This window comes from Rhincodon typus, chromosome 44, assembly GCF_021869965.1.
Source record: "Rhincodon typus isolate 14 chromosome 44, sRhiTyp1.1, whole genome shotgun sequence".
NCBI classification, from domain to species: Eukaryota; Metazoa; Chordata; class Chondrichthyes; order Orectolobiformes; family Rhincodontidae; genus Rhincodon; species Rhincodon typus.
The window spans coordinates 627,362-642,257 of NC_063375.1; the positions used below are offsets into that span (position 1 = coordinate 627,362).

Consider the following 14,896-nt stretch of genomic DNA (forward strand, 5'->3'; position numbering starts at 1 on the left):
ACTCGCCTTGCACTGACTCTCTACAGTGCCAATCACATGTACCCACTTCAGCTTTCCCTCTCTGCACAACACACAGAGCTTTGTGAGCCCCTTGAGGAGACCAATTCCATTGTCCCGGTCTAAAGCAGCCCACCAAGCTAGGGGTGGCAGGGACAAAGCACTGTGAGCAATGGTCTGACTGAAATACAGGCACGGAGAGTCAGTGCAAGGCGAGTTTTGAGGTCAGGTTGAACAGCAGAGGCTGGTTAAATTCACTCTCAACACCTCGGAGCATGGTGTCCTGTGTCTGGGGTACAGGATGATCAGATGTTTGTACCCACCCGCAGGGTGAGCTGTCAACACAACACAACACAGCAGTGTCCAAACCCATGACCTGTCATGTCCATGCCATGTGGCAACAAACCTCCAAGCCTGCTCAAAATCATTGAATTTAATGAATTTGTCGGTAAAGAGAGCTGGTAATCAGGGGCTCGGTGATATGGTGATCTCAGGCTGTAATAGAGACAGACAGACAGACAGGAACAGCGAGAGACGATGAGACAGAGACGGACAAACAGACAGAGACGGACAAACAGACAGAGACAACGAGACGGAGACGGACAAACAGACAGAGACAACGAGACGGAGACGAGACTTAGATAGACAGCGAGACACACAAAACGAGGGCAAGATATACGATTCCAAATCACATTCTGGAATGCAGTGTTTTGGACAGTCAGTGCTCCCTGATTGCAATACAAACACAACAAAGCCAAGGGTGGTGCGTTTTCTCAATAAGCGGAGAACCAGAGGGTGGGGGTGACGATAAATGAAACAGGCCACCTCCAGAGCCTCGAAGGATACAGAGAGCAAACTCCCGGGGAGCTCGTCACTGATGGAGGGACTGAACGAGGTCAGCGACGGTAGCGGGAGAACACAAAACAAACGCAAATTAAAACGGCGCTCCGGTCAGAAACAAAACGAAACGAAACGACCCCATGCACGGCTGACAAGAAAAGGAATAGAAATTTAAAAAAAAGAAACGAAGAAACTAAAACCACAAGTGCCCTGCAAGCGGCACAGGCATCATGCTAACCATGGCTGTTTGCTGCTGTCTTCTGGCTTGTTGGCCCTCACGTACCATTTGTATTATGGCGTCAGCCTCAGCCTCCAGCTGCCGCACAGCTGCCTGGATGCTGCTTGCCGAACCCATCGTCGAGGTTCCTGAGAAAGAAGGAGACACAGAAGGAAGGCAGAGGGGGGTTGGTGGGGAAAGAGAGAGGCTGGTCAACTTTGTTTCTCCACGGCATGGCACTGCTGCCCCAAAGAAACGGTACACCCTCCCACCATTTCACTACCGAGTTACAACCCGACTAAATCCCACCCCTGCTTTGATCAGGAGCAATGCCACCAGAGGGCCACCTCCTCCAGCCACTTCTCCGCAGAGCAGTGCGGCGAGTTATAACGCGGCTCAACCCCGCCCCTGCTCTGATCAGGAGCAATGCCACCGGAGGGCCACCACCTCCAGCCACTTCTCCGCAGAGCAGTGCGGTGAGTTATAACGTGGCTCAACCCCGCCCCTGCTCTGATCAGGAACAATGAGAAGAAAACAAGGAGAATTAAATTTGACAGCACATCTCGACGACCACGTATGGAAATCTGGAAAGGGCAGCAAATAACTGGCTCTCCTAAGCTAGTTGCATTCTCTCGAGAAGGCCGGAGGACACTGCCAATAGGGGGCAGCGGGGGTTTTAGTCTGAAGTGGTCCCTGAGCTCTTAGGAGAGCATGTGGGGCCGTGTCCAGCTGGCGCCTGGGATACATGGACATGTGGCGCACCACAGCGGGGTCACGCTCGTGCGAAACGGCAGCACCACCCTATTCCCACTGGTATGTTCGCCAGTACCTAGCCGCCCCGTCTCCTTGGCTTTCTTGTTTGCTCGCCGGGTGGCGTCCCGAAGCTGGATGATGACCTGCAGGATGCGGAGGAAGAACTTCTGCGTGGAGGTCTTGGACGTCAACATCGACATGGAAGGCAACTGGAGCTCCCGGCCACCCAGTGGGCGTTTGTGCGAGGCCACAATGACCACATTCTCCGCCGTGTCAAACCTGCAGGGGAGGAGGAACGGGAGTGTGACAGAAAGAAACAAACTTTATTTGACACTTCCGAAACCCTCAGTGTACGCCCCGCCCCGCATGGCCAGATCCCTGCCATGAGGCAGCAGCACAAGAATGGTTCGATGGTGCAGATTTCAACAGGCCTGACTGTTACAGAAACTTACACTGCCCCTCCTAATTTAGCTTTCTTCAAACAAAATAGCAACTATGCTTTGGAGACAGACAGGCCATGATCAGCCAAGGCTGGCAGTTTTGGGAAGGGGACGGGGACTCTGCATACGGCACAGGCTTCCCGGGAAAGTAAATCCGAGGGAACGCTGCTTCCGGCTCCGAAGGCGTCTGCTCTTACCGGCTCTGCATCTTCCCTTTCAGCTTGGTCAGGTGGGGGTGGTCGTCCGGCGTTCCATCGGGAGAAGGGCCGTCCGAGTGCGTTCTCCGCTGCTGCTCCAGGTTATACTCCCGCAGCTCGGCCAGTAAGGTACCTGAGTGACCCAAGGGGCAAAAAGAACGCAGGCTCAATGGGAAACGCGGTCTGGAAAGGCAGCAGAAGCAACTCAAAATCGCCAAAAGGAGGGAGGAAAGTAAGAGAAGTGACAATGTGCGAGATGGGGAAGAAACATGCAGGGCTCACAGGCAGGAAAGGTGTAGAAGTGAACGGTTCTTTCGCTACAGTCAGCCCAGCTGTAATTAGCGCAGGTCAATTCTGTGATAAATCTAAGGGAGACGTGGAGCTGCGGACACTCTGCATTCAAGCAGTACATTCACTGGGAAACAAAACAAGAAATTGCTGGAAAAGCTCAGCAAATTGACGTTAACTCTGACTTCTCTGCACAGATTCTGCCAGAACGGCTGGGATTTTCCAGCAATTTCTCTTGTTTCAGCATCCGCAGTTCTTTCAGGTTTTTATTTAGTGTGTTAACCGTGAAGCCTAGAGATGCCCCGTGGTTATTCACGGAGATATCACTGGCTGAGTTGTCGGCTGTACTTGGATTCTCTGATGGCCACTGCAACCAATGAGTCACCCACTGCAGGTGGAGCTCAGGGGAAAATTGGCCATAACGGAAGTAGCAATGTTCTAACAGGTTCAGAGTCACACACACACACACACACAGGCTAAATGATAGAAAGGTACGCGAACTTGCAAAGAGGAGCAAAGACTGGGCCAATTGGCCTGAGGACAGGTTTGAAAGGTCATTACAATGCTAAGGGGAGGAGTGATGATGTGCAGTGCCAGTATTGGACCAGGGTGGACAAGGTCAAAAATCGTACCCCACCTGGTTATAGTTGCGAGAGGGGAGACGAGAGGACGAGGGGCAAGGGGAGACGAGCGAATGAGAGAAGACGAGAGAACGTACCTATTTGCTGGCAGAGTGTGTATCCCAGCTGGCGGGCTCCACTGAGCAGCAGTTTCAGGACAGTGTCCCTGGTTCCTGGCTCGCCCCTGGAGAGCTGCAGTAGGATGTTTGCGGCATCTTCAAGGCCTTCTTCTGAACACGAGTGCGAGGTCAGCACCTGTCACACAACAGATGGAGTGAAGGTTACCACAGGAAGCGGAGAATGCCTGTCCCACGTTAGGTTAGAAAATCCAAATCTTTACAGAACAATTTGATTTGATTTGATTTGATTTGATTTATTATTGTCATGTGTACCTAGGTACAGTGAAAAGTTTTGTTTTCCGTTCAGTACAGGCAGATCATACCATACAAAGTGCATCAGGGTAATAGAAGAGAGCGAGGAATACAATGTTATGGCTGCAGAGAAGGTGCATAGGCAGCAAGGTCAATATTAAATTTAAAATTTGAGAGGTCCATTCAGAAGTCTGATAACAGTGGGGAAGAAGCTGTTCTTGAATGCATCAATTCTCCCCATTTGTGGAATCGCAGTGGTTATATTTCTTTAAAAATTAATTCTCAGGCTGTGGTTATCGCTAGCCCATCTAACTGCCCTTGAATCAAGTAGCTTGTTTCTTTTTAATTCATCCAGGGTATATGGGTATCTGAGACTGGATTTATTGCCCATCCCTAATTGCCCAAAGAGTAGTGAAGAGTCAACCACACTGCTGTGGGTCTGGAGTCACATGTAGGCCAGACCAGGTAAGGACGGCAGTTTCCTTCCCTGAAGGACATTAGTGAACCAGATGGGTTTTCCCTGACAAACTGGCAATGGCTTCATGGTCGTATTAACCCCCAAAGGTGAGGGTGGCTGGCAGCAAGAGTGGGAGCGGGTTGCCTGGGTGCAGGGTGGGGGGTAGCAGCGAGAGCAGGAAGCCCAGGGTGGGGTGGGAGGGGGTGCTCGTGAGATAGGAGCAGCAGCGCAGGGCAGTTGGCGAGTTGGTTGGAGCGAGGTGGAGTCACTGTGAGGAGTGAGAGTCAAGCATGATTCTGCAATTACAGATTGTAGCGTTGACGTGATGAATATTTTTGTTTCACTATTTTTAAGTGAGGAGGACTGTAGTGTTGAACTTTTTAAGCTTTGTTTTTGTTTGCTTTGAACCAAGGTTCTGGTGCACCTACGATGGCGCAGTAAGTGCCGTCATGTAAACTTTTCACTGCACTCATGTGAGTGATGACAATAAAGCTAATTCAATTGAAATTCAATCCCGAATAAAGAGCCAGCACTGGTCACAGAGACCACAAGACTACTGGATTCTGCTTAAAAACCCCACGTGGTTCACTCAGGTCCATTGGGGAAGGAAATCTTCCATTCTTACCCAGTCTGGCTCATGGAGGAACCAGACTCAGAGCTACGCAATTAACTGTCAACTTCTCTCTCAAAGAGCTGCAGCCAGGCAACCAGGTGTACTCAGGGTGGGAGCAGTCAAGGGAGAAAGCAAAAAAATGCTGGCCTTGTTACTATTGGCAACAACCCTTCAACAAACGTAGAGAAAGGGCCAGGGAACACAATTCCCCACTGTGCCAAGTGAAGGGATGTGGTTTGGATGATGCCATTCCTGACTGGAGAATCGATAGGTACAGGAAACCCAAACCACACAGGGATAGGCACCCAGAGGCCTTGACAGATATTAGGACCAAGAGAAAACTGATGGTGCCGGATGAGATGGAGTGAGAAGGGCCGGGAGCAGCTCCACACGCTGGGCACCTCACGCTGACAGGACAGAAACACGCCAAAAGGCAGCCAATGTCTTGCGTTACCTCCACGGAAAGCTGCAACTGTTTCTCCGTCAAGCCAGAGCTCTGGATCTTGCTCTCGTTGGCACCTGTTGCTCCTTCTGGCGTGGCTTTGGCCGGAGACTTGGCTGCTTTCGGAGGAGCTGGTGAGAAATGGACAGGAGGTTACATTCAACGGAGCGACAGAGGTAAGTTGAGAGAGTGCACTTGCCCCCGCCGGGGGAAGTTAAAAGCAGCACAAATCTCTCCCCCGCTGTAACAGTCCTCAGATGAAGCATTGTGCTCTGATTCAGCACTGAAGGCTGTTAGCCCAGCATGGAACTCTGTTTAAGTTCACTAACAGGACAGCGAGACAGGCATTTAACATTAGTCTAACCAGAACCTCATCTGCCCTTGGAACGTTTGCTGGGGACAAAGTGTTGAGGAAACTCTACTCCCAGTTTCTTCCACTTTAAGAACACAGGAAGTTCACTCTCAGTTTAAACGAGTAGAGAGAGCTTTACTCTGTATCTAACTCTGCGCTGTCCCTGTCCCTGGGAGTGTTTGATGGGGGGGGACAGTGTAGAGGCAGCTTTACTCTGTATCTAACCCCGTGCTGTCCCTGTCCCTGGGAGTGTTTGACGGGGGGTGGTGGGGGAAACAGTGTAGCAGGAGTTTTACTCTGTATCTAACTCCGTGCTGTCCCCCCAGTCCCTGGGAGTGTTTAACGGGGTGGACAGTGTAGAGGGAGCTTGACTCTGTATCTAACCCCATGCTGTCCCGGTCCCTGGGAGTGTTTGACGGGGGACAGTGTACAGGGAGCAGAGTTGTCCCTGCCTGGGAGCAATTAAACGGAGGGCAGTGTAAAGGACACATTACTTTGAACCTAACTCCATGCTACATGATGTGTGCGTGTGTACGCATGCGAGGGTAGCAGGCTGGATGAGGAGGAGGAGGAGGAGGAGGAGGAGGAGGATGACGACGATGGACGGAGACGGATCAAGGGAGAGGGGGAGGCGGAGGCCGGGAGCACTTACATGTGACGGAGCCGACCAGGGTCACTTCAGTGGTGCCACCGTGGTTAACCGCGACCTCCGTTGCCTTGTCAGGCAGCGCAATGGAAATGAGAGAGAGGAGCCGCAGAAGCTTTTCCGTCAGCAGCGAGCTGCGTCGGATGACTGGGTGCGAGAGCATGTTCATCAGCTGGCCCAGGGGCGACGATTCCAGGCTGCACTGGCCGTTCTCGCCCTCGCTGTTGGAGGATGGAGTGGCTTTCACCGAGGTCTTGCCTTTCCGGCTGACGTTCATGTTGTCCAGCTTGACCAGCAAGTCCCAGAAGTCTGTGGAGATGCCCAGGCTGGGTCCTCCGCCTCCACCTCCACCCCCTCCGCCCACTGGCTGACCAAGGCATGGGCTGTTGGCCGACTGCTTATTCAGCTTCTCCTTATCGGTTTCGGTGCTCGCCTCTTTGGTCCTCTGCTGCGTGAAATGGCTTGGGAAGACCTGGAACAAAGCACAGCCAGATGGTCACTGTTGATTTACACAGCTGATCAAACTGCTACTCTCTGCCTGGCCCATTGTTCCAAGGACTAAACAGACCTCCAACATTTAGGAACAGGAATAGGCTATTCAGCCCCTCAAGCCTATCCCATCTATCCACAAGATCACAGCTGATCTTATTACTCGATATCCCCGTCTATACTGGAGAACAGTTTATTTGCGCACTCATCAAGAACTGCCCTACCTCTGCCTTAAAAAAAAGTTCAAAGGTTCTGTTTCTGCGAATTTGAAGAGTTCCAGTGATGCTTTCTAAAATATCTAGAGAAACTCTTACTAGCCATCTTTATATTCTAGCAAGCCCTTTCTCACTGTTTTTCCCCTCGTTAACTTATTTAGTCATACCTTGCTTCTTTTTTGTAATGTTCCGATCTGCCTGTATTCTTTGCACAATTACGTTTTCTTCCCTCCAAGTCTGTTCTATCTTAAACTTGTTCAGACAAGCATGGCAGTGTGGTCTCTCCCAGTGACACTCTCTCTCTCTCTCTCTCTCTCTCTCGTTGGAAAGTGCTGAAATAACCCCTTAAATCTCTATCCTTTGACCTCATTTGCTAGTTTGCTTCAGCTATCTCGGCCTTCACACCCTCACAACTGCCTTCATTCAAGTTTAAAACATGAGGCTCGGACCTGCTCCTCTCCCTCAAACTGAGCATGCAATTCAATCCTATTCTGACTGTGATTGCGCCCTTCTGGTTGTCTCGAGCATATGCTGCTCAAAGAAACTATCGCAAAAAAAACATCTATGAGCTTATCTAGGCTGCCTTTGCCCAGCAGATCTTTTTCAATCTCATTGCAGATTACAATCGCCCCCAGGGTTGTATTGGATCTTAGAGTGTAGTTACTGCTCATGGCCTACATACCTCTCTATTTCTCATCTCTACCCAAACCACTTCCACATCCTGATTTCCCAAACCTGGGCCATTTCTCTCTATGGTTATCTTAAATTTGTTCACAGGACATGGGCTTTGCTCACTGGGCCCAGCATTTATTGCCCATCTCTAATTACAGAGATGGCAGTTAAGAGTCAGCCACATTGCTGACATCTCTACTTTATTCTCTACCTAACCCCGTGCTGTCCCTGTCCTGGGAATGTTTGATGGGGGAGCAGTGTAGAGGGAGCTTTACTCTGTACCTAACCCCGTGCTGTCCCTGGCCTGGGAGCATTTGATGGCGGACAGTGTAGAGAGAGCTTTACTCTGTATCTAACCCATGCTGTCCCAGCCCCGGGATGCCTGTAGCCGATCTCACCTTAGCAAGCTGAATGAGGGTGTCCAGGACGTGCCGGCAGACCACAGGGGCAGCCTGAGGGTGGATGTGGACAGTGGAGCCGCAGCCCACGTGTTTCTCTGAGTGCTTGCGCCCGCCGGACCGCTGGATCTGGAAGATGTTGGTGCGACAGCCCAGGGCAGCATCCATGGACACGGAGAGCCAGGACAGCTGGCTGGTGGTCTTGGCTTCCATCTTGTGCAGCAGGTCCAGCGGCCGGTGCTCATGGGCCGCTGCGGCGGTAGACGGCGCGCCAGAACCTGGCTTGGTGGCTTTCTTGCCCTTCTCCTCGGGGTGCTTGGGGGTCTCGATGCACAGCTCGCTCTCGCTGCTGCGCTGCAGGATGGACAGTAGGCTCTTGATGACCCAGTTGCGCGTCTGCGTGTGGTAGCACAGGTTGCGCAGGACTCGGTGCAGGCGGCTGGTGTTCAGCTTCGGCTCGTCCACAAAGAGCAACACCAGCAGGCAGGACAGCGCCTCGTGGTCCAGTAGGAGGCGCCCTCGCAGTCGCAGCAAGCTATCCACATTGCTGCTGCTGGATGCCCTGCAGGAGGACGGGGAAGGGGAAGGAGGAATAAGCAGGTCACGTGTCAACAGGAGCCCTGATTAAAAGCAGCTGCTCAAACCGTACATCGCCCTGACATTGTGTCTCGAGACGCAGATCTTCAAGCAATCCTTACACAGAGACGTGGATATTCAGACCACAGAGTCATACGGTCCTACAGCACACCCACCTACATAACTTTACAATCATTTACCCCATTTCCTACTGAAAGTAATTACTGAAACTATTTGCACTGCACTTACAGGGAGCATACTCCAGATCTCTCAAATTCCTGTCAGAAACAACGTCTGTGCTCCCTCTGGTTCTCTCATTAATTGTTTAAAACTTGCGCTCCTTGGTTACCGACGCAGTCACGCCCTGCCACGCCTCTAGTAAACCGCTCCTTAAAACTTCACTGCTCTAACCACAAACAGACCAGCTCCCCCATTCCCTCGACATCATTGCGGCCTCGCCCCCTGCTCCTATCGCGGTACATCTCCCAGCCACTTTCTCAGCTCCGAGCAGCAGAATCCTACCGCGCGACGAGTCGGCTAAGAACGAGGACCCGAGCCTTGTGTTGGGAGCAGAGCTTTGCTCCGATTACCTGTCGTGGGACCTGGGTCCTGCCAATGTGTTGCGCGTGGTGTACCTGTTGTGGGTGCTGCTCCCCCACTGAAACGCTCCGCTCCTCTGCACGGCCAGGCGCGTGTACTGCACCCCTCGGTTTCCTCCCAGGCGCCCGGTGAAGCCTGCGGCACAAAACAGGGCGGGGGCAGGGAGTTAGAAATCAAAGCACATCCTGCAATAGCCGTGGCTCACAACTACGAGGAACGCTGTTAAACACTCCGGGGGCCTGGATGCAACTACAGTACCGAACACAACTGGCACCACTCCCCTCCTCCACCAAACCCAGGGGATGCAAGGAGTGAGGGGCAGCAGTTAGGCACCTCCACAAGAATTGCCCCCTAGCTTAGCTCTAATTGCAGCAAACGCCCCAGTCTCTGCGGGGGGTGGGGGGACCGACAGTGACATCACAGGCAGCTGGGAGGAACTGGAAGCTGAGGTGGGGAGACCTGCGAATAGGTGAGAGTGTGGGTAAAAGGGTGACTGCTCTCCTCCTAAATGTGACACTCAATAGCGATGTGGCTGACTGCTCCAGCAGTCTGGCAAGTCAAGCCAATTAGGGATGGGTAACAAATGCTGGCCTAGGCAAATTATGGCCACATATCACGAGAGAGGACGTTTTTAAAAACGGGCCTCCTCGACTTTAGCTGGAACTGTGCAGGCCAAGCCTTAGATGGAGGTCGGGAGGACCGAGAGAACCAGCTGAGCACACCAGGAAGGGGAAGCAGTCACTGACGGTACGTTCGACCTTGTGTCATGCAGCCATTTTTAAACAAATAAACAAAAAGCCAAAAAGAACTGTGGAGGAGCAAGTTACTGCAGATGCTGGATTCTGTACTGAAAACAAAAACCATAGCAGGTCAGGCAGCAAATGTGGAGAGGGAGCAAGCTAGCGTTTCGTATCTAGATGACTGCTCTTCAACTTTGGTGAAATCATCTAGACTTGAAATGTTAGCTTGCTCCCTCTCCATGGATGCTGCCTGACCTGTGATTTCTTTGTTTTCAGCAAAGAACTGCGAATGCAGGAAAATCGGAAGCAGAATCAGAAATTGCTGGAAAACTCAGCAGATCTGGCAGCACCTCCTTTCTGAAGGAGGGTCACTGGACCCGAAACATTTAACGCTGCTTTCGCTCTCCACAGACACTGCCAGACCCGCTGAGTTTATCCAGCGATTTCCAGTTTTGGTTTGTTGCAGAAGACGGTTCCTCTGATGGAGTCAGCGAGGGGTCTCCTGCTCAGAGACGGTGGAGGTGGGCAGCAGGCTGGGTACCTGTGCTCCGCAGGATGGCGGAGAGTGCGGACGAACTGCTGTGACTGAACAAGCGCTCGTGCATCAGCTGCCGCTGTCTGGCCTCCTGCTCCCGGCGCAAGGCTTGAGCCTCAGCCGCAATGTCCGGCGGCATCACGGCCAGCACGCTGTCCTCCATGTCCTCCAGCACGCTCCGCCGCAGGTCGGAAGGCAGCGTCTGGATGAAGGTGACCGGGTCCATCGGGGTGTCAGGGTTGGCCGTCTGCGCCAGCTCTCTCCGCTGCTGCTCTACTCGCTGCTGGGCCAGTACCTGGAGGACGCCAAATGGAACGGGCAGAGAGAGAGACAGAGAGAGAGAAAACATTACACACTGTACTAGGAGGGGGGGTGGGGAAAGGCTGGGGGTTGGGGGGGGGGGGGAGGTGCGGTGGAGGCGTGCAGAGAGAGCACAGCCAGGATTTTGAGGGGCGGGGGAGTGGTTGGAGGGAAGAAGGACAGAGAGAGAGAGGCATGACTGAATTGGGACAGAGGGCGATCACGGTGGAGAAGCAGGTGGAACGGTGAAAGGGTTGCCTTATTGGTAAGACTGCGCGACGACAGAGTATTAGATTGCCCGATACAGCAACGCTGGAGAGACAGGGTTTCAGCTGGGGCCTTTGTCTGTGGAAAGGGCCAAGATCAGGATCAAGGGCTGGGATTTCAGATTCTGTACGTAAACGCACACAGGATCAGGAGAGGAGGGTACTCAGCTATGTACGTGACGCCATGATCCCAGGCTGCCTCTTAATCCAGAGCATCAACCACAGTGACCATCAGCCGTTTGTTTTGGTCGAACATTAATTCACAGACAAGCGTCGCGGGCCGGGCCAGGCCAGCATTTAGCACCCATACCCAACTGTTCCCTTCACAGGGTGGGGGTGAGCTGCCTTCCTGACCTGCTGCAGGTCCCACCCCTGGGCCCCCGGGCTGCAAGGGGCACAAACCAAACCCTGGATTCAAACCGGAGCATCTAACAGAGGTGGAGAATAAAACAAAACACAAAAAAAAAGCACAGGGGAGAGGGAATGAGGAACTGAAATCACTGCAGACAGCAAAGGAGGATGCTGAATATTTGTAATGGCTGTTCCCAGGGAAGCAGAGACTAGAAGGAGGGGCTGGGGGGACAGAGAGAGCGGAGTGGGGTAATGGCTTTCCGTTCTGACTTGGAAACATCACAATTTCTACATAAAGAACCCAAGGTCCAGATGACCAGGTGATGACGATATTAGTCAGGGCTGATGAGAAACTACCCCCATCCCCCCAAACTGTCCAGCAGGGCTTTACCTCCAAACTGCTCCCCCGGAGAGACGGCGTGCCCTTCCTTGCAGACAGGCCGGAATCGGGGAGCGAACGGCTTTGCTTTTTTAGAAAGCAAGTGAGAAAGAGAGGTTCCTTACCTCCTCCTGAATGGCCGGTGGGAGTGCAGCCAGGAACTCGGGGCTGACCTCTGTGACACCCTGGTTACCGACCAGCGTGGCAGCGGCAGCGGCGGCGGCGGCAGCAGCAGAGGCAGCCACCGTGGCTGCTGCACGGTTCGGCGGCCGGATCCCCAGCTGGTTCTGGAGAACCTCGCGGCGGATATCCTCAGGCAGGGCAGCCAGGAAGGATGGGTCTACACCCTCCGGTAAGCTAATCCCTGTTGGAGCAAAATGAGGGGGTGGGAGAGAGAGGGAGAGGGGGAGGGGGAGGGGGAAGAGGGGGTGAGCGCGCGCGCGCGAGAGAGAGACACGGAGAAGAGGGGGAACAGCGTGCAAGGGAGAGAGAGGGAGAGAACGAAAAGAGGGGGGAGCGCACATGCCAGGGAGAGGTGGTGAGGGGGAAGCGAGAAGACGGGGAGATTGCAAGAGAGAAAAAAAAGAAAGTGAGAGAAGGCTGTCAAACATGGCTTGTAGGGCACTACTGCTGCAGCAACACGGTCGCAATGCTGGAGAGGAGGTCTCTCAGCTCCCCCCCGCTCCCTGAGTGTTCCTCCCCCAGGCACAGACACCATGATGCAGCACCCCCCAACAGCCAGGAGACAGGACGGCCAGCTTTATGGGCTGCTGGCCCTGCTCCATCCTGTGCAGTGGCGAACCAGTGTTTTCCCCATCCTCTGTTCTTCAGGCCATCACATGCAAGAACCAACATCAGTGTCAGTCCCTGGCAGACAGTGTGGGACACTGGCCAAAAGGAGGTGGCTCAGGAACTGCACCCAGGGTCTCTGCCATGGGAGTATCATCTACCCTGTTGGGGGCTTGGTGACACCGTTAACCAACCCAACAGCACCCACTCCCAACTTCCAAACAAAAAGGTACCGTGGATGCTGGAGAAACTCAGCAGTTGGGGGCAGTATCGCTGGAGGGAAGAACAGAGTTCACATCTCAGCTCCGACGGGAGCTGAAGAGGAGTCATCTTGGAGTCAAAGCATTCACACTGTTTCTTTCTCTACAGATGCTGCCAGACCTGCTGAGATCCCTCGGCTTCCAGACTGCTTTCTGTCAATCTCTATTGCTGCTTCTTTACCATGTCGCTCCAACCAGAGTCCTGCAGGGGATCCACGCTTGTGAGAAACAGGTACTTTATATTTTGTGCCCATGTATGAGCTTAAAAGAACAGAAAGGCGAGCTGACAGGCCGGGCTGAGGGAGATCCAATGGGAGGAGAATACAGCAGCGCACACACCAAAGACCCTTTTTGAGTGGATGGCTGTGTGTTTATCCTCATTGGCATCCCTTGCTCTGCTGAGTCGGGTTTGTCACTCGGTCTATGAGCGACAACCCAGGGAGCGCAGGGCACTGACAGACCTACTGAAGGAAGCCTGCAGACACCTGACGACTGTAGTTCTGCACGGCAGGTAGGGAGGGTAAGTTAAAAGGCAGACGCGAGGCAAAGTTCAAAGCTAGTGTCGCATACCAGCAAGTGGGTCCTCCTCACTGTTTGTGGTGGATGTCTGCCCGTCGGAAGCTGCTGTTACTCCAGTCCCTGGCACTGCGTCTCTGGCGGGCAAGGCCACGGAGGGGATAGAGGACGAGACACTGCGCAAGGGAAGAGAAAAAAAAACACACAGAAGCCACGGTCAGTTTGCAATCTGGAGGGGTCAGTCACTGTTTGGTATAGGTAAACCAAATTTGGCCATTAGAGAGGGAATTCCAGGATTCTCACCCAGCGGCACCGATGGAATGGCATATATTTCCAAGTCAGGACGGGGAGTGGCTTGGAGGAGAACTTGCAGGGGTTGGTGTTCCCATGTATCTGCTGCCCTTGCACCTTGCATTGCTGTTGCCAAGCGTTGGGGGAGTGCATGTTTGTGGACATGGTGCCTATCCTGCTTGGTGTCAAGCTTCAATTGCTGGAGCTACATCCATTCAGGCAAGTGGGGAGCATTCCATCACACTCCTGACTTGTGCCTTGTCAATGGTGGGACAGGCTAAGGGGGAGTCAGGAGGTGCTTGACCAGCTTTGTAGCCACAATATTCATATGGCTAGTTCAGTTCCTGATCAATCGCAATCCCCCAGGATGCTGAAAGTTGAACAGGCCCAAGGAGCGAGTGGTCTCGTCTTGCTTTTAGATAATCACACCAATCAGAGTATCTTCAAATAACCATATAGTGTGTGTTCCTTTTGATAGGAGGAGTCTGTAGGCATAGCAATAATGTCGCTAGAGCAGGAATCCAGAACCTCAGGCTTAAGTTTTGGGGACACAAGTTTGGATCCCAGCACGGCAGATGGTGAAATTACAATTGAATAAAAATTTGGAGTTAAAACCTAGCGTGACAGTGACCATGCAATGGCTGTTGATTTTTTAGGGGAGGAAATCTGCCACCTTTAGCTGGTCAGGGTCTACATGTGACTCCTGATCCCAGATCGACGTGGTTGACTTTTAACAGCACTCTGCACTGAGACACAACAAAGTCTAACTAGCTCACATCCCAAAAAAGAAATGTTTAAAAAAAACTTCACAAAGGGTTAAGGGAGCAGCCCTATAGCATGGAAAACATTATCCTGAGACAGGCAAAGCACGCTCGAGTCTGGCGTCTGTTCAATGGCCAGCTGGTCTTGCTGAAACATTTGTGACCCTGCCCAGGAGGAGACTGGGAGCCGGAGAACCTGAAGTGTCAGCTGATCTCCATACGGCCAACCAGCAGAACGATAAAACATCGCCTTTTTGGAAGCAAATGATGCTGATCGAGGAAGAAACCCTGGGGAATTACTGTTCTCCTTCCAAATCATAGAATCCCTACAGTGTGGAAGCAGGCCATTTGGCCCACTGAATCTACACTAACCCTCCAAACAGCGTTCCACCCAGATATACAACCTACCCTATTCCTGTAACCTCACATTCACTGTGGCCAATCCACCCTAACCTGCACATCCCTGGGCACTACGGGGCAATTTAGCACGGCCAATCCACCCGAAATTGCACATCCCTGGGCACT

General features: G+C 52.7%; 1 protein-coding gene across 1 annotated transcript in view; it reads right to left on the reverse strand.

The window, feature by feature from the left end:
* LOC109937831 (E3 ubiquitin-protein ligase HUWE1-like) overlaps positions 1–14,896 on the reverse strand; it is a 171,027-nt gene that overhangs the window by 14,779 nt on the left and 141,352 nt on the right. The window contains exons 58-68 of the mRNA XM_048619929.1: positions 13,374–13,495; positions 11,880–12,118; positions 10,465–10,753; positions 9,174–9,318; positions 8,008–8,569; positions 6,240–6,705; positions 5,248–5,366; positions 3,451–3,607; positions 2,445–2,577; positions 1,884–2,086; positions 1,076–1,203 (exon numbers count right to left, since the gene is read on the reverse strand). Of these exons, the coding sequence (XP_048475886.1) occupies positions 1,076–1,203; positions 1,884–2,086; positions 2,445–2,577; positions 3,451–3,607; positions 5,248–5,366; positions 6,240–6,705; positions 8,008–8,569; positions 9,174–9,318; positions 10,465–10,753; positions 11,880–12,118; positions 13,374–13,495 (2,563 nt within the window). The remainder of the gene's footprint in view (positions 1–1,075; positions 1,204–1,883; positions 2,087–2,444; positions 2,578–3,450; positions 3,608–5,247; positions 5,367–6,239; positions 6,706–8,007; positions 8,570–9,173; positions 9,319–10,464; positions 10,754–11,879; positions 12,119–13,373; positions 13,496–14,896) is intronic.